This window comes from Panthera onca, chromosome X (assembly GCF_046562875.1).
Source record: "Panthera onca isolate mPanOnc1 chromosome X, mPanOnc1 haplotype 2, whole genome shotgun sequence".
Taxonomy (NCBI): domain Eukaryota; kingdom Metazoa; phylum Chordata; class Mammalia; order Carnivora; family Felidae; genus Panthera; species Panthera onca.
Window position 1 is genome coordinate 22,219,151 of NC_138357.1, and position 27,466 is coordinate 22,246,616.

Consider the following 27,466-nt stretch of genomic DNA (forward strand, 5'->3'; position numbering starts at 1 on the left):
AGCAACACAGAAGACACAATGCAAAACCCAGAGGCAGGCTTCGTTGCCATGCTGTTTTAAGCATCAAGCAGGATGTGAGCCCAGGTGGCTAACGGCAGGGCTGACCAAAGAAAACTCTGCCTCCCTCCCTTCTGCCCTGCCCCCAACAGCGGGCTCAGGGAACTTGGAGGTATGTTCAGGGATTTTCCACGGTGCCAGGGGGCAAAACAGCTGGACTGTCACTGCATTCTGGCCCCACCATGTCCTAGCCAAACAATGTGTGCCCTTGGAGAGGTCCCACCTGTCTGGAGCTCAGTTTTCCTATCTGTAAAATGGGGAAACCAGACTCACACATGTTAAACCAGCCCACACAGGTTAAAGACCATCCAAGGATGCTGGGGGATTTAACAGCATTGTCACCGTGGCTGGATTTTGGAAAGTGAAAAGGGCTACCCATGTGCTGGGAAGTCTGGGATAGTGACTGAGCACTGCTGCTCAGGTTGTTCCCAACTTTGAGTAAGGTCATATTCCAGAATGTTCCCCACATGCCCTCCTACCCGGTGGCCAAAGTCTTATGGCTTAACTCCCTATCCTGTCAAATGGCACGGAACCCACCCAGAGTTTAGAAGTGATGGGCTCGCATGTGGGGCAGGCTGGTGTACGTGCCCCTTTTCTGGCTAGCTTTCCTGGTTGCAGTGTGTAACCAGAACACTCAGCCACCTTCTTTTACTCTCTATCTACAGGCACAGCAGGGAACCTGGAGGCCCCCCTGGTTCCTTCAGCCTGTGCACTGCCGCCAAGAGGGCACTGGTGGGCCAGGGATAGGTTGGAGTGGTCAGAGGCAGCTTCAAGGGTGTGGAAAGACCAGCAAGTCAGGAGCCAGTGAGGGCGGGAACAACTCTGGCTATATCCAAAGGGTGGCAATAGGGTAGGGCTCTCCCAGGGCCATGGACCCCCCGGGGGTTAGGGTACTGCCTTATAGTGGTCTTTTGCTGGGGGGGGGGGGAGGCAGTGATAAGAGGCTCTGCCAAGTTGTAGATAGGTTAGGCCTACTGGGCTTACAGGAGGAAAGGGACTAGCTGGCTCTCTTATCCCAGGGCTAGGGTTGGGAACCCAGGGTGAGGTACACAAGCCCAGACGGGGCCTGCCCGGGGCCAAGAAGCTCTGTGTCTGTGGAACTTCGTCCTGGAGAAGGAGGCTGAGGGCAGTGGTTTTCAGGCAAGGGGCTGGCAAGGGCTCTTGGGGTGTGGGTGGTGCAGGGTGAGGGGAGCTGAGCTAGAGGGTTGGCCAGGGAGTCTGAGCCTCTAGACTCTGCAGCCGAGGATGGCCAGAGAGGAGACTGCCAACAGAGAGGCCAAGGGGGCAGTGTGTGGGGCCTTTGCTGACAGGGGCTCCGTGTGCTGCTGCAGCCACTCGAACTCCTCCAGCAGCTGCCGCTGCTGGAGCTCCGGGCCCACCTTCTCTCGGATGGTCTGGTAATAGTGGTTCAGGTACTGGAGCTGCAAAGGGAAGGAGGGGTTAGGACCTCCCCAGGCCAGGCTGCCAAAAGGTGAGACCTTTTCACCAAAAGGTGAGACCTCGGTGCCATCCAGCCCCCTGCTGTGGTACTGCAGCTGCCCACCTCAGCCCTTATGTACCCCACAGGTCCCTAGCCATCCTCAGGCCACAGGCATTTTCTGGGCCTTTTTAGAGGCAGTTCACCACAGTGGCTGTTTAGTGTCATAGTGACTTTCATGGGGTGGGTGGCAGATGGGAGTGGCTCAGGAATGAAAGTAAGGCAAGCATAATTATCCCCATTTTACAGAAGAAGGGACTGAGGCTTATGCTAGGACTTGAGGTGGCAGAGACTCCCCAGGAGTTCACTACTGGGGGTTGGGTAGGTTGGTCTGACCAAAGAGTTCTAGAAGCTTTGGGGTCTCTGGTGAGTAGGGGATGGATGCCTCAGGATGTGCTTATAAATGCCAACAGCGTGGACCCTCCCAGGTGAGGGGAAGTGGCAGAGGGTCTTGGGGTAGAGGGAGAAGAGGCAAGAGAGGCCCAGGGTTGGGAAGAAATCAGTCAGTGGTTCATGGGCTGAAAGATCAAAGTGCTGAGGATCACTTACCTGCTCAGGAGACAGCAGGCTGACATCAATGAGGTTCCGGTCATAGGGCACCAAGGATACCACTTCAAAGGTCAGGTAGGACCCGGGGTACTGGGATGCCACAGGGAAGGTGGGAAAGCAGGAGAATGAGTGAGGAGAAGGTGGTAGGCTGAAGGGAGGGAGGGAATGCTTCACTCAAGCCATGGGCACAGGGAACTGACACTTGTCAAGCTTGAGATTCAAGATAGGCCTGAACATCCTACAGTCTCCTTGACCCTCCCCAAACCCCAGTCTATCACTTAACACCTCGCCTTTGGTCCTTCCATCTGGATTCCTAAAATTTAGACTTAGGTCTGTATTTCTCAAAGTGTGTGCATCTATAGCACTGAGGGGGCTTGTTAAATATGTAGATTCCAGGGTCCACCCCCACCTCCCCAGACCACTGGAGTGAGAATCTCTAGCACAGGGTTGGGAAACTACATTTAAGTAATTTTAAGATAAGTTATTAGGTTTTTATATCTATCCATGTAATCTATATCTCTATATATTTCTATCTACCTACGTCTCTTTGTATCTATCAATGGACCTACCTATAGAGATAAATATAAAGAAGAATAAAGAGTCTATAATTCCCATTTCCCAGAGATCCTTTGCTTGCTTGTGCTTAGAAAGTTCAAACTACAAAAGAATACACAATAAAAATTGAAAGTCTCCTCCCTGCCTGGTTTCCTTCCTGAAAACATTTAAGACATATACAGTACGTAGGTTTATATGTGTGTATGTGTGTATGTATGTATTTTAATCCACACAAAATGGATCCCACCTGCTTTTCTGCACCTGCTCACCACCCTCTTAAAAGGGAACATAGGAGAGCACTGCATATTAGCACAAAGATATCTACCTCAGTCTCTTTTGAGGGCTGCGTAAGGGTCCATAGTATGCAGATGATGATTTATGTAATCAGTGATGGATATTTAATCTGTTTCCACTTCTTTTTCACTATGACCATAGTACAAGTACTACAATCAGCATCAATGTATAAAACAGTTTGGTGACCTTTTGGGACTATATCCAGAAGATACATATTTGGCAGAGGTATTGCTGAGACAAAAGGGATAGGCATTTCAAATAGATGTTTTGATAGATATTGTGAAGCTGTTCTCCAGAAAGATTGTATCAGTTTGTATTTCCTCCAGCAGTGTGAGAGGGCCCGTTTCCTCATACGTTCAACAGTACTGGGTATCACCAAAATCTCTCACTTTGGCCAATCACACAGGTGGAACATGGTATTCTATTGTTGTTTTGATTTGTATTTCTTTAAGAATAAAGATGAGCATCTTTTCACATTTATGGAGCATTTGTGTTGATCTTAGTGAGTTGCCTCTTCATGTCCTTTGCTTTTTTTTCCCCCCTGTTTTCCCTATTTTTGTCTTACTGGTTTGTAAAAAGCTCATGGTGAAAGAAGGAAATGCATCCTTTCTTTGCTATACGTGCTTTGTTTGTCATACATCTTTTGACTTTGTTTATGGTCTTGTTTCCATACAGACAGTTTTAAATTTAATTGATCAATTTCCTTCACGGCTTCCAGGTCTTGCATAGAAAGGCCCACTTTCACCCTGGGATTATAAATGAATTTATATAGATTTTCTTCCAGATCTTTTATGGTTTTTACCTTTAAATCTTGAGATCAATTCAGAATTTTATTTAGGTGTAAGAGTAAGGTTCTTCACTTTAATAAACCCCCAAATTAGCCATTTGTCCCCCCTGCCCATTTATAAAATGTCTCTGGTCTTTATTGTTTTGAAATGCCAGCTTTATTATAAATTAAATTCTCACTTTGTTTGTAGAAATTAGAGGACATATTTCTGGACTGACTATTCTGTTTCATTGTTACATCTGTCTCTCTCATCTTTAGTGCCATACTGTTTTAGTTACAGTAGCTTCAGAGTCTGTGCTAATATCTGAAAAGCCTAGTTTCCTTTATTGCTCTCCTTTCTCAGAATTTTCCTCTCTACTTAGCTATTTTTGCACGTTTATTTTTACAAATTTTACTATCATTTCGTGAAGTCACAAAAGCATCCAGTTAGCATTGGAATTGTGGTTGTCATGAATTTATAGATTAATTTAGGGAGAAATGACATCTCCATAATACTGAGGCTCCTTTCCAGAGAGCACCATTTACTTAAATCTTTTTTATGTCCCTCAGTAGAGATTTTCTCCATATAAGTCTTTTTAAGTTTATACATAAGAATTTTATCCTGTTGGCTGCTATTATAGGGAATCTTCATGTCGAACAAACTCCCCTGGCCATTATTATGTGCATTGAGGACCAATGATTTAGGGCAGGGACACAGATTCATTTGGTCTAGAGTGGGACCTGGGCACTGGCATTAAAAACAAAAAGCTCTTCTGATGATGCGGATATTCTATTGTGCAAACAGGTTTGAGAAACTCTGAGTTATGGAATTTTTCTAGAGCCCAGGAAAACTTCAAATGAATTCATGCCTGCCTATTTAATGCCCTTCTCCTTTGACCTTCCTTATACCCCATGCAGCCCAAAGTCACTGCTGTGCCGTTCACAGCTCTAGGCTGCTTCAGCAGCATTTTACCTTGGTCTTTGCTTCTACCACAAGGGCCACATCTTCAAGACGGATCCCGAATTCTCCATCCTGATAGTAACCAGGTTCTAGGAGACACAGAGATGCTTGTGGTATTAAGCAGGAGGAGGACCCAAGCCTGTGTTTCCTGTCCAAATTGAGGAGTGGCTGGAGTGCCCAGCTGTCTGGCTGTCTCTTGGCTCAGGCAGACCCGCCACTGGGTAGATGCTCACTGACCACGCAGAGGCAACCTGCCAGGCCTTGTAGCCAAGCAGAGAAGACTTAAGAGCTCACTTGGATCCTGGAGGCACCCCCATCTCCTTGTGTGCTACTGTCCTGTTTCCCCACCTTTGATTGAGTCTCCAGTGTTTGGATGTACAGTCAGGAACTGACTCCCAAGGGCAAAATGAGGGTATGAGCTGAAGGGATTTAGGATTGGGGTATGACAATCCACTTGGCGCTGGGAGTGGTGGATCCCAGTGGGTCTGTGCCTGGCATGCTCCCTGAAGGCTGGCACTCCCTCAACTATAGTCCTGGGCTAGTCTTGGGCGGGGGAGGGGGTGGAAGAGCTTGAGAGCCATACCGATGGAGGTGAACATGCCCTTAGCCATGGGGAGGTTGTTGTACTGGAATCCCACTGGCCCTGGAAAAGGAGATGTAGGCAGAGCATCAACCCTCTCATACTCTCCAGCTCAGAAACTAACAGGCTCTGGGGACCAACTGGGGAAACTGGGTTTTCTCCAGCAGCACTTGTCCACCACATCTTTGTCTACCTGGGGCTGGCACAGAGACCACATTGGCTCTGTTTTTTATTACTTTGGCATCTATGCCAGCCAGCCGCTAGGCCTTGACCTGCCACTCCTCTCTCTGAGGCCCTCTCAGATGCCAAGCAGGCAGCAGGAATGGCCAGGTGTCAAGATTTCTCACTTACCCTGTGGAGCATCACCTCCCACCAGCTGGTTAACCCTGGGTGGGTCACTGCATCTCTGTGGGTCTCGGTCATTTCCATAGAACATTTCATGTTCCATAGAACATACCTATGTTCTATCTCCTTCACAAGAAGTGGGGGGGGGGGGAGCCCAGGGAAGTGCCGAAGAGACACTTACACTCATGCACACAAAGGAAGTTGCCAATGCCATGGCCTGTCCCGTGACCATAATTGAGCCCAACATCCCATAAGGCTCTGCGGGCAAACACCTCCATCATTCGCCCTGGAAGAGAGATAGCCCCCAGTCAGTCAGCTGGACCCTAACTGTCTGCTTGGCCCCTTCCTGCTCTCTTGTCCCAGAGTCAACTACCAAGATGGTACCTGTGGAGAGTGGCTCCTGAGAGGCAGGTTAGCATGCATTGTTTACAGCACATCCTACATTGTACCTACGTTACCTAGACTGATGACTCTACTATAAATTCTCCCCATCCATCAAGACACCCACTTCCTCTAGGAGTCCTCCCATGACTGCTACAGCCCACAGTAGCCTCCCCTACCCCACTGAGCTGCAGTATTAGATTAGGAGTCAGGAGGCCTGGGTTCAAGGCTTGGCTCTCCCAGTAATCTTCTGTGTGACCTTGGGCAACCTGCTTTCACTCTCTGGGCTGGATTTTTTTCATCTATACAATGGATGGGATGGTGATATAATCCCTGCCACACTAGCCTTCTAGGGTGGCAGTCTGGGTCCAGAGAAATCAGGGCCTGAGGCTCTGGGTCCAGCCTGGTTTCCAAAACCCACCTGATGTATTAGCAGGAAAGACGAGTCTGGACAGATCGATATTTCCGATCAACACACGGGTGTATGCCTCCTGATGGGGAGAGGGAGAGGTAACGTGGTGAGTAAGGGGAGGATCCTGGGAGTTTCCGAGGGGGACCTGTTGAAAGCTGGAGCTTGGTCCATGTGGTTCTCTTTAACTGGTCCACAGGGACGCTTATAGATGGCGGTGGGCTGAGGCCTGACAGTACGGGGTTGGGAGGCAAACCCCCTGGGCTAGAGTCCTGACGTAGCCACTCACAAACTCTGAGACCTTGGGCAAGCTACTTTCACCACACTGTCCCTCAATTTCCTCATTTGTAATGGAATGATCATAGTACCAGCTCGTAAGGCTGTTAGGAAGAGTAGGCCCACTTATGCACATGAGGTGCTTCAAACAGTAAATGTTCAAATACAGATCAGCGCCCTTATTACTATTATGATCATCCCTGAGTTTCCTTCAGGCCTCAGGTTTGGGTTGGGGCCTCATAATCTGGCAGGTCAGCCTTGCTCGGTTGGGATGTTTACCTTGCGGATAAAGGGAGGGAGGTGGGCTGACAGCAACCTCTTCTCCTGTTCACTCCTTGTGGCAATGTGGTAAGTCCTCTCATCACACACGTGCACACGCACGTGGGCACGCAAGCACACAGGTTTGTCATCTTGCGCACGACAGCCCGGGGCATTGGACTCAACCCACTAAACTTGAGCTGTTTGAGGCCTGGCCAGCTCTTGTTTGTTCTGTATTTCCAGCACCACGTTCAAGCCACGGTCGACTTGCTGAAAGCATGAATGTGGCCCCCTGTTCCCTCGCCACCTAGAGCACCCTCCCCTCCGTGTACATAGAGCCTCTTCTCCATGTGGGCCAGCCCTCACTGCTTTCTGAAAACCTTCAGCTCCTTTCCACCTCCGCCTCTGAGACTTCTCGTGCAATTTCTCTCTGCCTGGAATGTTTTTTTCCTCTTTTCTACGGAGCATGGGGCTAGGCACACAGACAGCACTGAATAAATATTTGTTCACTGAGTCACTGAAATGGGATGATGATAAGCTTCAGCTGAGGCCCTGTTGGTGGCCTGAAATATCTCTGGGGAAGTAGCCAGGAGCACTGGGTTTTCTGGTACTAACTTGTTGTGTGACCTTGGGCAAACTACTTAACCTCTCTGGGCCTCAGCTTTAGCCTCCGTAAAATGGAGGGTTCTTGCTGGAGTGATTGCTTGGGTGTCCGTTGGGTAAAGGTGGGTAGGGGTATTCTGGGTCCAATTCTTACCTTTTGAAAAGCAGAGGGGGTGCCCCAGTGGACCGTTCTGGTGATGTCTGTGGTTCCATCCCTGTGGAGAAGGACAGTCAGCATACACAGCTTGGCCATGTGCTTCCCGTGTGTTTCCCATTGGGGTTTGAGTGGTAAGAGTGGGGTGGTGGTGAGGTGGGTTAGGGGTAAAGGAAGAACATAGATGCCATTGTCAATTTCTCATCTTCAGCTTCTGTGCATAAAGGGACTCTGAAAGCTATGAAGTTCAAAATCACTATGTTGTCTGACATTTCTGATCTCCCACATACATACATACTCCACCCCCATCCCACCTATTTTGGCTATTTTACAAATCTGAGTTTCTTGGGTCAGCCTAGCTTTACAAGCAAATTTTCTACCAGGCTTTCGGGGAGGCAGGAGGAAGGGGACTGTCCCATTTTTACAGGTGGAGAAACCGAGGTTCAGAGAGATCATCATACTCTTACACATTCACATAGTTATTTACCATTTCTAGAACACTTTTGCAGCTCCCTGGGAAGGGTAGCAGAGGGGGCTTCATTATCCTCATTTCCCAGATGAGGCAATTGAGGCCATGAGGCATCCCCCTTTCTGAGCCTCAGTGAAGCCAGGCCTCGAACAAGCATTGACTCTCTACACAGATCTCTCCTTGTAAATATGGATCTCACACAAGGGTTTGCTCAGAGTCCCAGGAAACTGAAGCCAGAAGCCAAAAAGTCTGACTCCCAACCACAGCAGCAGCTGTTCCCCCAGATGGTCCCTGTGGTCACCACTAGGAAGGGGGAGGGGAGAGAATCCCAGGGCCCTGGGGATTCCTCCTTGGGAGCAGGTCACAGGGCGTGGCAGACTTCTTCAGAAGAGGAGAAGAGGAAGTGAGGTGACCAGTTCCCCGGCCTCACCCTCTCTGAGCATGCCCCAATCCAGCAACGCCCGTCAAATTCACTTCCTCTTTGCACATTGGCCATTTCAAGTACACAGTAGCACAACGCCAGACTATGATGAGCACAATGTGATGAGCGAAGCCTGCTAGGCTGAGCTCTCGGGTTAGCTCCCAGAGCTGCACTAAAAGCAAGCGAAGAGCCTTTGTCACTGGCACATGCACCATTGCCACAGGATAGAGAATGGGAAACTGAAACTACTCCTCGCTCTTCCATCAGTTCAGCATACCCCTTCCTGCCCACCCCTGGCCCCCCGCCAACCCTGCCCAAGCTTTTCTACAATCCACTTGCTTCCTAGATAAGAAGGGAAAAATCTACTGACTCATCTCATCTCAACTCCTGTGTGAATGATTGGTCACAAATTAGGAAAAACTGGGGTTAGTTAGCCTATTCTGCATGGGTGACATGTCTGTGTGTTCAGATTGTGTACTGTACAAAGGTAACACATCTAAAGGGGTACCAGTCACTCCGTGGTTATATACTAATTTCAATGAGAGCACACAGGTGGATGCACAGATTGTGGAGTCTTAGAGGCGGCAGGGGTGGGGGGGGGGAGAGTGCCCTCCTACATAACCCTACACATGGTCACTCACACATATCTATTCACAGACATACCCATGCTGATAGGTGTGCCCTGTTTCAGCTGTGCTCTGGGCACCCTCTGAGGGTGCTTCTCTCCTCACCTGCTGCTTGCGGAGGCCTGATCTGGCCACCACCCCCAACCTGACATGGTCGCTGCATCTGTGCAGGGTGGGGAGAAGGGGCTGAGGGAGGATGCATGCTGCTGGTGTGTGCGTGAGTAGGTGAGAATGTGAGTACAGTGTTTGTGCAGCCAGGCAGGGCTGCTAAGCATGGCTGTTCAGACTGTGTAATAATATGCAGGCTTAAAAAACACTTCACTTGGGGCGCCTGGGTGGCTCAGTCAGTTGAGCATCCAACTTCGGCTCAGGTCATGATCTCACGGTTCATGAGTTCAAGCCCTGCGTCAGGCTCTGTGCTGACAGCTCAGAGCCTGGAGCCTGCTTTGGATTCTGTGTCTCCCTCTCTCTCTGTTCTTCCCCCGCTTGCACTCCATCTCTCTCTCTCAAAAATAAATAAAGATTAAAAAAATTAAAAAAAAAAACCACTTCACTTGAGCAAGGAGAGATGTTTCTGATTCTCCCAGAGGTGCTGCACGGGCAGCCCCAATGACTTGGCTTCTGTGTTTCCCATCGTGCAAGGATCCCCAAGTATGAACATGGGAACAATGCTCAGGGTCATTCAATCCAGGGCTCTCTTTTTTCATACAAAGGATCCACACCCAGGAAGGGAAAGCTTCGGCCAGCTCTCAGGCAGCCCAGGATGTCTGTGTTGAGATATTCGGGCAGGGCAGGGTGGGGAGTACATACCAGTATTGCCCCCCAGAATCCAGCAGGTACATCTCATCTGAGGATAGCTTGCGGTGCAGCTCCTTGGTCGGACTAGGAAGGGGAGAGCCACTGAGAAGGGAATAGCCTAACCCTACACTGGGCAGGGTGGAGGTCCCGAGTGGAAGCAGAGGAACCCCCTCACCCCTTATTTCCCAAAGGGCCCTGGAAGAGTACTCAGGTGATGCTGCTAATGTACTCAGTACACACCTGCTTGTCCTATACCTCACCAAGCAAGGCCTTGGTCCCTGGGAAGAGAGAGAAGAAGGAACCCAGAATGCAGGAGCCTGGAGAGCCTCAGAGAGCAAACCAGTGCAGTCGTCTCCTTCTACATAAGGGAGAAACAGGCCCACAGAAGCCAAGAGGCTTGCAGGAGGCTGTGCAGTAAAGCTGGGGAGGAGCTCGGCCTGGACCCAGATGCTCAGTCTAGTGCTCTCTTTCTTTCTGTGACCGCTGAGAAGCCAGGGAATATGAAGGGAGAGTCCTCGAGGGTGGGGCTAGAGAGCAAGAGTTGGTAGGGCCAAGGAATTCCTACCCTGCTACTCTCTAGAGGGGAGAAGGGGCTGGGCCAAGGCAGCTGTGGGCTTGGGAGACTTTGGGGGAGGGAATTCTGGGAGAGGCCAGGCTGGCCCATGGAGGACATCTGATCTCTTCCTGCTGTGCCCATGCCAGGCTGAGGCATTCTGGTGGGTTTGGGCCCCCAAATTCTATCAGGCTGGCCTGCAGGTGTTTGTTTTCTATGGAGCCAAACATCTGGTTAGCCCACCTCTGGGCCCTCCTTAGTTGGTTCAGGCTGGGTGAACAGGGCTTTCTCCTCATGTACTCGAGAGCTTTAAGAATTAGCTAATATAAACAACTCGCAGGAAGCCAAGGAAAAACATCCAGCAGCAGCCCCGCCTCCTTTCCAGATCCCTCAGCCCTGTGTGTTCACAAAGTCTCAGCCTTTTGTGGGGAAAACTGCTCAGGCCTTTTAATTCCAAGAAGACTCCCAATCCCTGACTGAGCTCCACTGCCCATCGTAGCCTCTACAGTGCTAAAGGGTCTCAAACCTTAAATGTGGGCCTGGGCCCCAGCATTCCTTCCTTCACACCCCCAGCCCCTGCATATACCCCAGGATCCCGTCCCTACAGGGCCCTAGAAAATTCCTTCTCCTGTACCTGTAGTGGGCCAAGGCAGCATTCAGGCCACTAGCAGAGATGGTTTCGAAACTGGGTCCAGAGGAGAACTGTTCCTTTCTGGAAAGTACATGGCAGGAATGGTCAGTGGATGGGCTCAGGGTCTAGGCTGGACCCAGCATATCTAATCAGGGCAAATGAAGGTTATGGCTGCCTCTACCTCAGCCAGACTCCATTTGGCTCTCCCAGCCCCACCTCCTGGTGCCATCTTCCCAGACTCCAGTCTGTCAGTTATAGAGCATTCAAGGTCAGAGAAGGAGGGGTTGTAGACACCAATTTGCCCCCCTCCTCCCCCATTTTACAGATGCGGAAACCAAGGCCCATTGTCCCAAAGTGAGTTTATGGTAAAGTGAGAGTGAAGAAACCTAGTTTCTTGTGTCTGAAAGCTTCCCCAGCCCCACAGCAGCATCCTGCACCTCAAACCTACAGTATGCTTATGGCCTGGGCCATGCGTGCCCTCAGGGAACTTCACTCCCCAACTTGATACTTTCAAGCGGCCCAGGAGCCATACCTGTCCTGAGCCAGCCTCCCCCAGGGAAACGGGGTCTGTGCCTGAAGCAGACACCAGGGGGCACTGATGGGTTGTGGCCCTTCAAGGTGTCCCGCTTCCAGCGATTCCAGGCACTGTCATCCAACCCGCCCTGCCCAGCTCCCCGACCCCCCCCCCCCCGGCCCCCGCCTCCAAAACCTGCTACTCCTTGTTCCAGAGAGGTCCCGCAAATACAAAGAGGGTCTTCCCGCTGAAGTAAGGAGACCAGGTGCCCCTCCCTGCCCCCACCCCCACCCTTAAAAATGGTCAAAATATCAGCAGTGGTTCTTCACCCTCGGAACTTGTTGAGCAGCTCTGCCCCGGAGAACTCATCCACCGTGCCTTTGGGCACGTTCTTCTCCAGCCACACCAAGTAGCGGATCACAGCCACGGCGTCCCGCACCTGCAGCGGGCAAGCAGAGGAGAGGGCTGCAGCAGGATCACAGCCAGGGCTCTGGGATCAAGGGGATCAGGCGGCTGCTGGGGAGCTGAGCTTTGAAAACTCGAGGGTTTCACTGACTATTTGATGATCTTAAGGGATTCTTAAAGTTTATATGTGATTACAGTGTGGTTATGTTTTAAAAAGAGTTCTTATCTTTTAGCGACACTTCCTAAGTGTTTTCTTTTAGAGATACTAGGGTGTTAACAGGAGACACTGTATGATAGCTGGGATTTGCTTTAAAACCAGCCAGCAGTGGAGGGTGGGGGCGTAGGCAATGAATCTGGAGTTGTAGACCAAATGCCAGGAGCTGAAGAGGGCTGGAGCAGAGAGGTGGTGCGTGGGGATCATTATGCTGTTTTCTCTACTTTTGTATACGTTTAAAATGATCTATAAGAAAGTTTTGTAAAATGCGGCGTTTCTTCTAATTTGAACAGGAATATCCAAAAGAGCAAGCTATCCTCTTGCCGGGGTGAGGAAATCAGGCCAGCTAACACTTACTTAACACTTGGAATGTGCCAGGCAGTGATCAAAGCAATATATATATATATAGACACATATATATATACACACATATATATAATTATTCAATATAATTACATTTGCATAATTATTAATTATGTTTATATATGCATATAATATGTATACAATTATGTATTTATATACTCCTATATTATATTTACATATATTTATTTATATAAGTATATATTTATATTCATATATATACACATAGTCTATGCATATTAATGTATATATGTACACATATGTATATATGATTATATATTATATTTTATATTACTTGTATATTATAATTAGTATGTTAATTATAAGTTACTTATATATTTTATACATATTATATATTGTATAGCATATATATTTATCTATTTAATCCTCACAACAACCCTATAGTGTAGACTACTGTTATGGTACTCATTTTACAGATGAGGTAACTGAGGCCCAGAGAGCTGAAGCAACTTGCCCAAAGTCACCCAGCTAGGAGGTAGGTAGAGGAGTTGGGATTTGAATTCAGACACTCTAGCTCTAGGGCCCATGCCCTAAACCACTGTACCAGGTCGGGCATGAGGGGATGAAGCCCAGGTAGGTGCCCAGGAGTTTGGTGTCTACTTCTCTGTTTCCTTAAGCTTCTTCAGGCTCCTTTCTGATTCATCAAATCAGGAGTTTCCAAAAGGCTAGTCTTCCTGCGACTTACGTGGCTGGCCCTGAGGAGGGCCTGTTCCTTGCTATTTTTCACCGCCTTGGTCACCATCACTGGGGAGTAGGTGTCTTCTATGAGTTTCTCCTGTCATGGGCAGAGAGGAAGAGGTATGGGGCCATCTCCAGGGCACAGTGGGGTTTGAAAAGTACTGGCAGGAAAGCCCAGCTTTCCTGGGCTAATCAAGCAACGTGGTCAATGGGCTAATCTAGCAATGTGAGTTTCCTGCATGTATCATGTCATAACAGCTACCATTTATTGAGTGCCTGCTGTGTGCCAGGCACCGGGCTTTACATGGACCATCTCCTCTAAATCTCTTCAGATAAAGTCCTCTGAGGTCAGGACTCTTATTTTACAGGTAAGGAAACAGAGGTTCGGACTGGCTAAGTCACTTGTCCAAGGTCATTGCACAGCCAGTTCAGGGCAGAACCAAGACCCAGTCTCAGGTTTGGTGACTTCATAGGCTCTGGTCTACTAGGCTGTTCCCTCTCTAGTCTCCTTGACAACCTCTGAGCTCTCTGTGGACAGACATCTGCTCCCTCTTTTTCCATCCTAGGAAAGGCCTAGAAGGGGATTGACCAACTGCCTGAATGGCCAAGGGGCTGTGGCCCCACTTTAGGTTGAAACTTATCAGGGCTGGAGCAGGGGCAGGCACGATGCCTGGCCTAGGCTGGGGCCTGGCAAACCTACCGTGGGTATCACTTCATAGAGCCCATATGTAGTATAGCTGGTCCCGATCCAGATCCTCACGTTTCCTGAGGCGTAGGCCTGGATGTTGTGACGGACTTGGCTGTAATCTTCGACTTGCACACACATGGAGCCCGTGCAGCTGGAGTTGAGGTACTTCAGGGTCTCAGAGTTTAAGCAACTCCTGTTTACAAATAACCTAGGTGGGGACGGAAGATGAGGAGGGTCCTGAGGGTCTCTAAGGTTGATTCACTTCCTGGAGGTCAGAGGAACTCCAGCAAAGAACCAAGCAAACCATATTTGGAGTAGGTGGGAACAGAGGTCAAGGGGTCAGGAAAAGCCCACTGCAGGCTTCCTAGAGGATCCTGTGGGGGCAGGCAGCAGGTTCCTGGGAAGGCCGTGTACCAGGGCCGTGTAAGTGGTAGAGCAGCAAGGGGTGGGAGTTGGAGGAAGTCCTGGAGAGCAAGCCAAGGAAAAGCCATACCTGATAGAGGAGTCTGTGAGCAGTGTGTAGGAGTAGAAGAAGGGGTTATAAGGGATGTCACTGCCACGAAGGTTGAAGAGCCCTGGGGAAGAGAATTGATGGGGTCTCTTTGAGGCTGGTCTGCCCAAGGCAAGGACTTGCACACCTTTGCCTCACCATTTGCTTTGGGCCCCAAAGAGTCCCGGCAATGTGCCTGAACATTTGCCTCTGAAAGTTTCTCAGTTTGGTGGGGAGGGGGGCTTTGAGGTGCTGATAAGAGCAATGGACCCCCCCTTCTCCCAGAAAAATGAAGATGCCCCGCCAGCAACCAGCACAGTTCCAGTGGGTTCCCAGAATATCTGAAGCCCAGAGCCAGGGTCAGGTCAGAAGCCCTATGCCACACTGGGACAGAATAGGGCTCCACCAGGTGCGAAAGCTAGGAGTCTGAATGCTTTTGGGTTGCTGGCCAGGCTGATGGCAGGTGTTAGCTGGGCCCCTTTCCCTTCATGGGACAGCCTTTGCTGTTGTGCTCAGCCCCTTCCTCTGATGGCCTGTGGGCTGCCTACAGCGTGCTCTGGGCTTCCTGGTTTTCTTATTAAGCAGACATGATCTCCTGCCCCCTAGCCTTCTTAGTTCCCACAGACCATGGCCATGGAGCTCTCAGAACCCGTGGTGATAGGGTGACTGGGGGAGGAGTTCTGGGTTGCAGGTCCAAGAGGCTTGGGGTTTGGGGGGACCGAGGCGCCCACCCATGTCCATGAGTCCACACTCACAGGCCGTCTCATCAAGCGCTGACAGAAGGACAGCAGTTGGTGCCTTGGGATGCTTTTGCATCTGGCTGCGGATGTCAGATACTTTCTTCTGCCAGGTGTTCCCTTGAAGCAAAGGAGCCAAAGAAAGCATAAGCAACATACTTTCCCTTTGGCACTCTGTTCCTGAGAGGGCTCCCTCAGGGCAATCGCTTTCTGTTTCTTTCTTTTTAAAAAAATTTTGTAATATTTATTTATTTTTGAGAGAGAGGGAGCACGTGGCAGCGCAGCAGAGGGGTAGAAGGAGAGGGACACAGAGGATCCAAAGCAGGCTCTGCACTGACAGCAGAGAGTTCAATGTGGGGTTCAAACTCACGAACCGTGAGATCATGACCTGAGGTGAAGTCAGATATTTAACCAACTAAGCCACCCAGGCACCCCTTCCCATTTCTTTAAAAGCAATAGAACACTGTCTTCATACAAACTCTCACTTCTGTAATTATTAAGGACATGGACTCTCTGGGCTGACTGGGTTCAAGTTCTGGCCCTGCCATTACTAGTTGTGTGATCTTGGACAAATCACTTAACGCTTCTGTGTCTTATTTTGCATATTTGTAAAATGAGGATGGATTATCATAGCAGTATTGACATCAATAGGGTTATTTTGGGCATCAAATGAATTAATATTTGTAATGCACATAGAATGGTGTCTTGATGTATAGTAAGTCTGGTGTAACCTTCTGATCCATAAATAAGCATGCAGAACAGAGATCAAGAGAGCAGCCTTGGCTGAAGGGCAAAGGGACAAGGCTGGGTCATGATCGAGCCTCTACTCTGAAGTAACCTGGTGCCTAATAAGACACGGGTCCTTGAACATTGTTTTAATTCTTATCTGACCCATTTACAGATAAGGATGTTGAGTCTTCAGGGAGGTAAAGTGACTTGTCTAAGATTTCGTAGGTAGCAAGGGGTGGAGGGGTGGAGCAGAGATTTCAACCCAGGTCTTTTTGACTACATGGCCCACCCTCCTAATCTATATGGACACTGGACTATCTTGCTAACACTGTCAGTCCCCAGACTTGTCCTTAAACTCTGTGCCACAGAGCTGTCCTTTCTAGGATGCTTGTGTCCTGGTTCTAAGACTTTAGTTTTCATCTTTTATCCCTAGTCTCTGTAATTCACATGAAGGGTCTGTTCTGAGGCACAGCTCATATTTTGCTGACAGAAGGTCATAAACATTAAGGGTCCTAGCTGGGCTCAGAGATTAACATAAGCAACTTAATGCCATTTAAAAAAACTTTATGCAAACAGGCAAAACTATCCAACAAGAACCAAAGCTTTGGGTATGACACTCTTTAATGATTGTTTTATTTTATTGTGGTAAAATACACATACCAAAAAAATGTATCATTTTAACCATTTTAAAGTGCACAATTCAGTGGCTTTAAGAACATTCATAAGATTATGCAACCACCACTGTCTAATTCCAGAACTAATTCCAGAACATTTTTATCATTCTGAAAGAAAACCCTGTAGTCATTAGGCAGTCATTCCCTATTCTCTTCTCCCCTCAGCTCCTGGAAAACATTAATCAGCTTTCTGCCTCTATGGATTTGGCTATATTGGATATTTCATACAAATGGAACCATACACTATGGGGCCTACTCTGGCTCCTTTCCCTTAGAATTATCTTGTCCAGGTTCATGAATGTGATACATTTTTGTGACAACAAATGCAGGCAACTTTAAATTGTCTGATGCATACAGGTATCTTGGAATAATTAACTTTTCCCGTTCTTTTCCTTTGTCCCCTTTAAAGCTTATCAGTTGCTGGAGAGAAAGTCTCTCTTGTCTCTGTAAGCTTAGTGACTCAAGAACTCTGTTCTTGGGCTGCCAGGCCCAGTTCTGGCTCTGGATGGCTTTTCCTTGAAGACGAGCAGCCTACGAAGCCTCAGCATCCTGTCACTTGTGGGAAGTGACTTTAAAACCCATGTGAACTCTCCCTCAGTCCCTTGGAAGGGTTCCCCCTTTTATCCCCTCCCCTTCCAGACATAACTGCTCTCTTCTTTATCTGAATGGAATGAGTATTATTTATGATGGTACAGTCTTGGATAGCAAGTTTCTTTAAAAGCTTTTGTGAGATGCAGAATGATTCTGCAAATTATACCAGAACAGATAAAGAAAATTGGGCAGTTTTAGCTTGTTTCATCATCCTTGCTATTTTGAAATTTTCCTCCTGCTCTTTTGACTCCTTTTCAAGCAAGAAATGTGCACGGACCTGTGTGTGGAAAGGGGCCTCTCAAATTGCCCAATATTGCTAGGAATCCAAGTCCATTGGCTTGTTCAGAATTCCTGGGGAGGTAGGGGGTGGTGGTGTCCAAGACAGTGATTCATAATCAATAGCCTGGTCATGGTCAGGATTTTAGTTGCTACTTAACAAAATCTAGAGCATGCTGTTCTTTTATGATGTATTTAGATGGTATCAATGAGGTCAAGATGAAAACTATTGATGTTAGGATTTGGGGGATCAGTCAACTTTCCTTTGTGGTCCGGCCAAAACTTGAACCTTAAGTTGTATCATGGATTGACCCTGAACTTAGTTACATACTTCCTTTGTTAGCCCGGCCCACCTGACCCCAGACATCTTATTACAGGAGGGCCAGAAGTCAAGGTTTGAATGAATCAATATAAACCAGTCTCCACTACCGCACAAGCAACTCATATCATGTTTTTTTCTCTCTTCAAAGGGGTGGGGTTCTTTTTTTCCCCATCTTGCTCTGATTCCCTTGTTTCCTCACTTGCTGTTCTGTCTTCAAATCCCCTTCCTGCTCCCTCTGTCTTCAAGTCCTAACACTATTTATTCCAGTGTTTTCTAAATATGGTCTGAGGACCTTTTGATTCAGATTCTTTGAGATGACATCTGTTTTTTAAATAATCATCCCAGGCAATTCAGGTGCACACAAAGGTTCAAGAACCATTGCTCTGGTAATTCCTAGGACAAAATTTTCACCCAAAGGAGCAGCAGTGGGGACCTGTGTTGCTTCAAGTTGGGAAGGAGAAGGGGCTTAGAGAATCACCTGTGAATGCCTCCTGCAGGACATAAATGGGCTGGCTCGGAACCAGAGGCTTCTCTGACCCCCATGCCTGGTCCACAAGGTTGGGTGTGATGGACACCAGTTTTATGTTAGAGTTCATGAGGGCCATGTTATAACTCTCCCAGGAACCTGCAGAGACAGGAAGCAGTCACTTGTCCCCTGCCTGTTAGCACCTCAGGGAAAACTGTGACTCAGGCAGTTAGTCCTTATCTGCTCTGCCCCCCACTCCACTGCTGAAGCCCAGCTGCTCAGAGCAGGTCCAAGCAGTCTGGTTCTCTTGGAGCATGTCCTCTCAGCCTCCTTGTTCTGCTTTCAAAGCCTAATTGCCCTGGGCCCACCCCAACCCTGCTCACAGCCAACTGGCTAGGTTTATCTTTTTAAGCACCAATGGCTATGGGGCCCTCTTCTCAGTACTTTCCATCGTAACTGAGCTTCAGTGCCACAGTCCAAAGAATGGTGATGCTCACACCATTGGAAAGGCTGGCAAAGAAGCCAGTTCTGAAGGGGGAACCTTTTGGTACATATTTGTGAAGACCCCACCCTTGGCCAGCTGGCTGGGGTCCCAGAGCTCAGGGACCTATGATCCTGGGGGGAGGGGAATATGCTTCTTTGCGCAGAAGCTCACTGAACTTCTTTGACCCTTCCAAGCTGCCTTTCAGAAGAGTGCTCCCAAGTGATTCTAGTGCCATAATTGGTACAGCTCCAGAGCACAGAGGATGGTTCTGGGTTCTAGAACATCCTGGCCTATTTGTCTGCTAGATATATATTATGTCTGTTAGATCTGAATGACTCCCTGGATCTTCTAGGTTGGGTCTCTGTACTCATGACTTAAAAAAAAATCTGCATTCATTCTTTTAAATATATTTACATTACACAGTCCATGAGTAAATCTTTGTTGCAAAATATTCTGCAACTATAACTTGAGACACTCTGTCTTTAGAGTCATCCTATTCCTCCTTCTACGAAGGTATGCGTCTTTACATCCCAGAGGGGCTGAGTCACCCTTGTTGCTGTGGACAAATGCAGGAATGAGGGAAAAACATACCAATGGAGAAGAGAAAGGGGTCGAAACCCACACGCTTTCCAGCAGGAACCTCAGTGAGGAGCCAGATGACTATGGAAGCTGTATCAACTAAGAGGAAGACAGGAAAGAATGGAAAGTCACCTCCAGGGACAGTCTCAGGCTCTCCAGTCAGGCTTCTGTCTGTGACAATCCTGCCAGGTCTGTCCTCCTTGATGTCAGCTTCAAAGGTGAGGGATGGCTTCAGATTTCCCAAGTTTCCCATAGAGGCCTTTCATGCATCCTCTTACCTGTACTTTCTTGAACCTAGTCTAGATTTCAGAGCTTGGGGGACAAATCCATGTGACCTTTTTACCTTCTTTATGTAGTTCCCAGTTGCAGTCCATCTGCCGCTCAGCCTGGGTCCAGTAGCGACTGTCGGTCCAGAGACCTGCTTTCCCCATGGTCACCACTGCAGTTCCTGAGGCAGAACAGAGAAATTTGGAGTTGAGGGTGAAGGTGAGGATGGTGGCCTTAGTTAGTGCATGGGCAATATGGTACTGGCTCCGAGAATGTCACAAGGGGTCTCCGGAAAGAACTTCCCTCCTCCATTACAAGGAAGTGAGGCAGGAGACATTAAGGAGAGCATCAGGGGAAGCCAGCTTGGGTCAGGCATCTCTGCTCTGTGTTGAGAGCCTCACCTAAGGAGGGACAAGTGGTGTCTGCTTCTGGCCTTCCAAAAGAGTCAATGCTGCATGTAGGTGCTCTCAGGAAAGATGGTGTGGTAGTTAGTATCAAGACTCAGTGGCTGATAGGGACACTAAGCCAGGGGCTTAGCTGAGGACAGGCAGAGAAGCCAAACCCAGTATCTTTGGCAAAGATGAGTAAGGCAAGGAAGCTTGAAGCTTAGGGGAGGAATGTTTAAGGATCAGCAAGGGAAGCGTGGATTTCATTCAGGGGGCCAGGATCAGAGTGGGGGGCCCCTTCAGAAACTGGGATCCCATAAAGTGCTTTTTTGTTTGCGACTCATTTGGCCATGTGAGGTGATGTTCCAGAAGGACCCATTAAGTAAAACTGTCCCCAGGTGAGCCATGTATGAAGGGAATCAGCGGGCCCCTAGTGGCTAGATGTGGAAGTGGCAGCTGTCCTGCCTTCTGCCTCATGAGAAGTGCGACTGGTGGGTTATGAGATGTATACCCTGGCGACCCTTTTCTGAAAGGTAGAGGGGAGACAGGACCACTGAACATTAGGTCTTGGGGTCCTGGCTTCTGAGAACTGGCCATATTAGAGCGTCTGTGACTACCTCTGGGTCTACCAACAGAAGCAATAAGGGCAGGGTAATGGCTGTCACCTGCGGACCCTGTGAAGCCTGTCATCCACGCACGCCTCTTGTCACGTGTGCCGATGTACTCACTCTAGGAAATCAACAACACCATTGTTAGCCTTCTTCATGGAGTCAGACCCCATGGAACGCCCCCAACCACATCCCAGTTCTTTCTGTCTGGTCAGATTCAACAAGTCCTACAAGCCCAGGCACACTGGGCACCTCTTCCGGGAAGTCCTCTGTCACTCCCCCAGATCTCAAGATCTTCCCTTCCTTTGGACAACTGTGTCTCTTGGAATCTCAATCCCATAGTCCAGAACTGGCCTGTTCTTGTCTCCCTGGTCAGAATGAAAATTCTGTGCTGTCTGGGATCGTGTCTTTTGGTTTTTCTGGTTTCTCCCCTCTAGCTGTCGCCACACCCTCCCCTGTCTAGTATGGTACACTGAGTACACCATAAATAACTTCTTCAGAGGGCTTTAAACATAATTGTCTTTTGGTCATCATAATCCTTTGAGACAGATCTCATTATTTCCATTTTTCAGAAGAGGAAACTGAGGCTCAGAGAAGTTGAGATACTTACCCAAGATGGGAAAACCAGTTCAAGCAATCTTATTAACACTGAAAATGCCTTCTCTTCCAAACAGGCTAGTGCTCAAAAGGTGGATGGGATGGAGGCAGAGCCGGTGGTGGGGAAAGGGTGGGATGGGTTGGCAGGGGTGCTGCTTTGGGAAAAGCAGTTCTTGTTCAGACCATCTTCTTTCCTGTCTGCTCCCCTCCCCCAGCCTACACCCCAAACTCAAGTAGTCCGGGACTCTGGATCATTCCAATGCTCCATCCATCAGGTTATTGAAAAGGCTGGGCTGGAAGGGAACTTAGAATTCTTCCGGTCTGATTCCTAGCCCACGCTCTAACCTCCTAGGGCTGGAGTGCCCTAGACATTCATTCTGTATCTGCCATCTAGGAACTGATCAAAATTGATTCTGAACTTGTTTATAGTCTCATTGCCTGGAGGCAAGGAGATTTGGTGATGGCTTCTCTCCTATGTAAAGGAATAGACTCTCTCAGCTGCCCTAAAACTCACATGTCCAAGCCTTGTACTTCCTTCCCTTGCCTTTTGAATCCTTTCTCTGCCTTCATCTTCTGAACCTTAGCAGCCTCTCGCTTGTACCCTGTTCTCATTGGTGGTTGACCCAGGATAGCAGAGGGCACGGGTGGGGGATGAGCTGTCCCTTACCATGTGGGCATCCGTTTCAGGGATGATGTAGGCAAAAAGATTCTGGATGTGCATCTGCTGGCGGAGGGCTGTGAGCTGTGCTGTGGTATTGACCACAGTAACTGGAAGGTACTGACATGTGACAGGAAGACACCAAGACACATAGAGACACACATTGCTTAGAGAAAATTATGCTTGAGCCCCAGCATCCAGAGGAGTCACCAGGCGCCCCCCCCCCCCCCACCGCCTTAGGCAGGTACTGGGTGTGGCCAGGCTGGACCAGCCTGCAGAGGAAAGGGGTGGCAGCTGACATTACGGGTGAGTCTAGAATAAGATGCCTGGGCTGAGAGGAGATGTAGGTGTTGAAGAACTTGGAGAGAAACTCCTTGTGACAATAATGGGATCTAAGTCTCAGATGGGGGCATGGGTGCAGGGATCTGAGCCCTGGCACTGGGCCAGGCTAGAAGGACAGTCTTTCTTTGGATACCTTGGCAGCAGAATTGCAAATTTAGCAAATAAAAATACAGGATGCCCATCCAGTTACATGTGAAATTCAGATAAGAAACGTATAATGTTTCAGTATAAGTATGTCCCACACACTATTTGGGGCATACTTATACTAAGACATTATTCATTATTTGAAATTCAGATGTAACTGGGCATCCTGTATTTCACCAGGCAACCCTACCTTGGGGACTTTTTCAAGTTTCCACCTACTAGTCCCAAATGGCAGAGGAGAGTGAATGAGTACCCCCAGAAGTTTGGGATATTGTCCAGAAAGATCCCCTCTAAGCCATTTCTTTAAAAGCTGTTTTATCTTTAAAATAGTGTGGTAGGCACTCAGATACCACCTCACGCCAGTCAGAGTGGCCAAAATGAAGAAATCAGGAGACTATAGATGCTGGAGAGGATGTGGAGAAACAGGAACCCTCTTGCACTGTTGGTGGGAATGCAAATTGGTGCAGCCGCTCTGGAAAGCAGTGTGGAGGTTCCTCAGAAAATTAAAAATAGACCTACCCTATGACCCAGCAATAGCACTGCTAGGAATTTATCCAAGGGATACAGGAGTACTGATGCATAGGGGCACCTGTACCCCAATGTTTATAGCGGCACTCTCAACAATAGCCAAATTATGGAAAGAGCCTAAATGTCCATCAACTGATGAATGGATAAAGAAATTGTGGTTTATATACACAATGGAATACTACGTGGCAATGAGAAAAAATGAAATATGGCCTTTTGTAGCAACATGGATGGAACTGGAGAGTGTGATGCTAAGTGAAATAAGCCATACAGAGAAAGACAGATACCATATGGTTTCACTCTTATGTGGATCCTGAGAAACATAACAGAAACCCATGGGGGAGGGGAAGGAAAAGAAAAAAAAAAAAAAAAAAAAAAAGAGGTTAGAGTGGGAGAGAGCCAAAGCATTAGAGACTGTTAAAAACTGAGAACAAACTGAGGGTTGATGGGGGGTGGGAGGGAGGGCAGGGTGGGAGGGAGGGCAGGGTGGGTGATGGGTATTGAGGAGGGCACCTTTTGGGATGAGCACTGGGTGTTGTATGGAAACCAATTTGACAGTAAATTTCATATATTAAAAAATAAAAAAATAAAAAAAAAAAAAATAGAAAAAAAAAAAAAATAAAATAAATTTCTATTGAAAAAAAAAAAAAAAAAAAAAAAAAAAAAAAAAAAATAAAATAGTGTGGTAGGGGCGCCTGGGTGGCTTAGTCCACTAAACAGCTGACTCTTGATTTCGGCCCAGGTTTGTGAGATCCAGCCCTGCATCGGGCTCTGTGCTGACAGTGCAGAGCCTGCTTGGGATTCTCTCTCTCTCCCTCTCTCTTTGTCCCTCCCCTGCATGGGTGTGTGCTTGCTCTCTCTCTCTCACTCTCGAAATAAATAAACTTAAAAAATAAAATAAAAAGTGTGGGTTTTTTGTTTTGTTTGCCTTCTACTTAATGATATATCCATGTCTGTTTTAATATAAAAGTAACATGGTTTTCCCACCCACCTGACTTCCCCAGTGGTCTCATAAACTTGACATTGCAAGCAGATGTACCCCATTGGCCCTGATGCTTAGTGAACTGTTGGCAGGCCACCAGCTTTCGCCTGTGCCTCCCCCTGCCCGAAGAAGCTCTTTTGCCCTACTCTTGTGGAAAGAATCTTCTGGTCTCCAGCTAGGAAGCTGAGACCTTTCAGCTCCAATATGCTATGCCTTCTCCTGTAGTCCCACCCTAGGCCTCCCTCTCGCCCTTCCATTGTCCTTTCTAGCTCTGTCTTCATCCCTCCTCCCTTCTGTGCCTCCCTTTGCACTGTAACTTTAGAATTTTTGTTTTCTTTCCTCCCATCCTCCTCCTTGCCTCTGCCCAGCGTCAGCCAAGGCTAGCTAAAGCCCCTCACCCTCCTTGCTGCCCCTCCTCCTTCCCTCTAGTGGGGCTGCCCAAACCCAGACGGAAGTAGATAACTTGATGTGGGAATGGATGGGAGGGAAGGATGGGGTGTGCCTGTCAGACACCTGAGAATGTGCTGCCCGACCTGAGGGATATTAATCATAAACTGTGGCCCCAGAGTCCGGAAGTCAGGAGAAAGGTGGGTAGAGGCAAAGGCTAGCAACTGAGCCAATGGGGGATGGGGAGAAGATGGGAGCTGTGGGGCGGGGCTGAGGCGGGGCCTTACCGGAGGGCTGATTAAACAGTTTCTCACATCCTCTGCCGTCAGGTCCACTGATTTTGGGTGGCCCCAGGCACCCAAAGCTAGAAACCAGGAGAAAAATCCAGGGTCACTTGGAGACCAGTTAGCTCCTAGAGAGCACAGGGACATGTTTCCCCAATCCTGCTCCCTGTCCCCACTGGGCCTCCATCCTTTGAAAAAGCAATGCTGTCCAACTCTACCTTAGGATAAAAATAATCACATTTCATAGGAAATTAGGCTGAATTGAATGCACCCTGGGTCATAATCAAAGAAACCTGTTTCATTGACAAGTGATTGCCACTTTTGCATGGGGTTTAGTGCTCATTAAATCAACTTTTCCCTTCTAATCTGATTGGGACTTTTCAGGGTTTACCAAACTAGAAAAGTTGTATGTAAATTAAAATTTTGTAATCAAATTTTCTTTGAAATTCTCTAGAGGATCTCGTTAAATAATCAACCCACCTTCATTTTACCCTTCTATACATTTAGTTATATATATATTGGGTTTCCTTAGCATTCTTTTTTAAATGTTTATTTATTTTGAGAGAGAGAGAGAGAGAGAGTGAAAGCACTCGCACATTTGTGCACATGAGCAGGGGGAGGGGCAGAGAGAAAGAGGAAGAGAGAGAATACCAAGCAGAGTCTGTGCTCAGTCCAGAGCCTAACTCGGGGCTCAATTGTACTACTTCGAGATCATGACCTGAGCTGGTATCAAGAGTCAGATGTTTCAATGACTGAGCTACCCAGGTGCCCCTATATTGAGTTTACTTAAATTCAAGGCCTATTTGTACCATTTCTTACAACCCAAATATCTGGCTCTCGTTTCAGGCTCATTTTTTTGAGAGAGAAAGAGAGAGAGAGATGGGAAGGGGGGAGACGGAGAGGGAGAGAAAGAATCTTTTTTTTTTTCAGTGAAAGAGAGAGAGAGAGTGCTTGAGTGGGGGAGAAGGGCAGAGGGAGAGAGAGAAAATCCCAAGCTCAGTAATTTATAGTATCTCATTATATACTTGCAATAAGCTTGTGAGGTGGATATTACTGTCTATTTTCTATAGATGATGAAGCTCAGGCCCAAATAGGTTTGGTAACTTGCCCAAGTTTTGCTACAGTGAGTCAGTGGTAGAGCAGGGATTTGAACTGGGGTCATCTGAGTACAAAAAGTAAACCATAGGAAGGGTGGTGCCACAGAAAGGACAGAGTATATGGAGACTTAGTTTCCAATTTGGGTCCCAAATTTGGTGTGACCCAAGGAGTCACCCAGTATTGACTGAGCAAACATTTCCTAAGTACCTACTCAATGCCAGACATTGGGCTAAGTCCCACAGGCTCTGGGTCGTCTAGGCCTGAGAGTCCAATGGCCTCTGATAGTCCTTCCCTCCAGCCCCCACTTTTAGGATGGATCTCTCCAGAGGGTAATGAGGGCCTGGGTGCAGGGAGACACTATACTTTTACCTTCTGAGCGGCTTGAGTTACAGATAGGAGCGTGGCTGGCATCTAACACTATAAATGTCCTGCATGGCTATGTTGGTCTCATAAACTCAAGGGGAAGGTGCAACCCATATTGTTGATCTAAGAAAATGAACCCCCATTTCTGTAGGGAATATTTGGCAAAATGGTGATGCTAGGATGCTAACATAAGAAGCAAGACTCAGCCAGACTATGTCTGTCTCAACACCCAGATTGTTGTTCTCTAAGGCCAAAGCTGTGGCTCCCAAGGTCAGGCTTGTGTTCCCTGACACAGGGCCTAACATTGGGGAGGTGCTCAGGAAGTGGGTGCCAACTGAATGAGCGGGGTCCTGCTGATAGAGAGCAAAGGCAACGAGGCCTCCCTAAGGCTGGGGGTGGAATGGGTGTGGAGGACATTGAGCTGGGCATCTAGTTGTAACCAAAGAGGACAAACAGGGCACCATGGGAGTGACAAAGACCAAACTTTAGTTATGCTCTTCAGAGCCTCTTCTTCACTAGAATTTGACTTTTGCTTTCCATGTCCATCTGGTCCTTGGTGGGCCTGTGTCACCCAGTCCTCAATAAGAATCTTGCTAAGTCAATTTAGAGATTGAATATCTGATCACTTTTGCTATCTGATCAAATTCCTCAGCCTTCACCCTTGATATCTGTTCACCCTGGCCTGCGTTCAGTAAGAATCCTATGAAGCTGGCTTAGCAAGAACTCCCCTACCCTTGATGTCTCCTCTTAGTAATTTTCCATCCACTGCCCCCTCACTCTGTTCATTGGCTGTTAAGTCCTCAGCCATCTTTGCTGTATTCAGAGTTGAGCCTGATCTTCCTCCCCTATTGCAATAATTTTGAATGAAGTCTCCCATACTCTTTTAACAAGTGCCAGAATCATCTTTTCTTTAACAGGTGGAAATGGAAAGGTGTCAATCCAGACTTGACCTGACTCTCTAGGTCCCTGAAGACTGGCTCTGGGGTTCTTCTTTCTCATGACAGCGAGGAGGACCAAGAGAGAAAGAGATAACCTCATCCCAGCCCTCACTCCAACCCTTTCTGAACCCAGAGGGGAGAGGCCAGAGCTGCTCTCCAGCTGGATCTGCCCTCCCAGCATGGGAGGGAAGGACCAGGATGCACATACCACAGAGGACGACAAGCCAGGGGCAGCAGCCCCAGTGAGCTTGGGCCATGGGGTCTCCAGATGCCGGTGCTGGGTGGATGGAGGGATGGGGGGGCTGGAAAAGGCAGGGCTGTTTCCCTGGCCTCTTCCTCCAGGCCTTCCGAGGACAGGAGCAGCCAGGGGGTGGGGGCTGGCGATGGGGAGGAGGCGTCCAGCTGGTGGATGGTGAGTCCCCCTCTGGTCTTTTGTATCTGAGGGCTCCGGACTCGGACTGGACTCGGGAGACCGGAGTCGGGAATCCGGGTGGGT

General features: G+C 48.3%; 1 protein-coding gene across 1 annotated transcript; it reads right to left on the reverse strand.

Annotated features, from left to right (window-relative positions):
* Positions 1–39: 39 nt before the first annotated feature.
* On the reverse strand, positions 40–27,466 carry XPNPEP2 (X-prolyl aminopeptidase 2). The gene is made up of 21 exons (XM_081793825.1): positions 27,179–27,466; positions 24,575–24,651; positions 21,917–22,027; positions 20,710–20,773; positions 19,735–19,839; positions 19,404–19,490; positions 18,341–18,487; positions 15,289–15,390; positions 14,537–14,618; positions 14,056–14,251; positions 13,363–13,452; positions 12,007–12,116; positions 11,167–11,244; positions 9,992–10,063; positions 7,666–7,726; positions 6,387–6,456; positions 5,766–5,870; positions 5,243–5,302; positions 4,672–4,748; positions 2,084–2,173; positions 40–1,478 (listed from the first exon to the last, which is right to left on the reverse strand). The coding sequence occupies exons 1-21, from the start codon at positions 27,225–27,227 to the stop codon at positions 1,284–1,286; spliced, it is 2,028 nt and encodes a 675-aa protein (XP_081649951.1). The 5' UTR covers positions 27,228–27,466; the 3' UTR covers positions 40–1,283.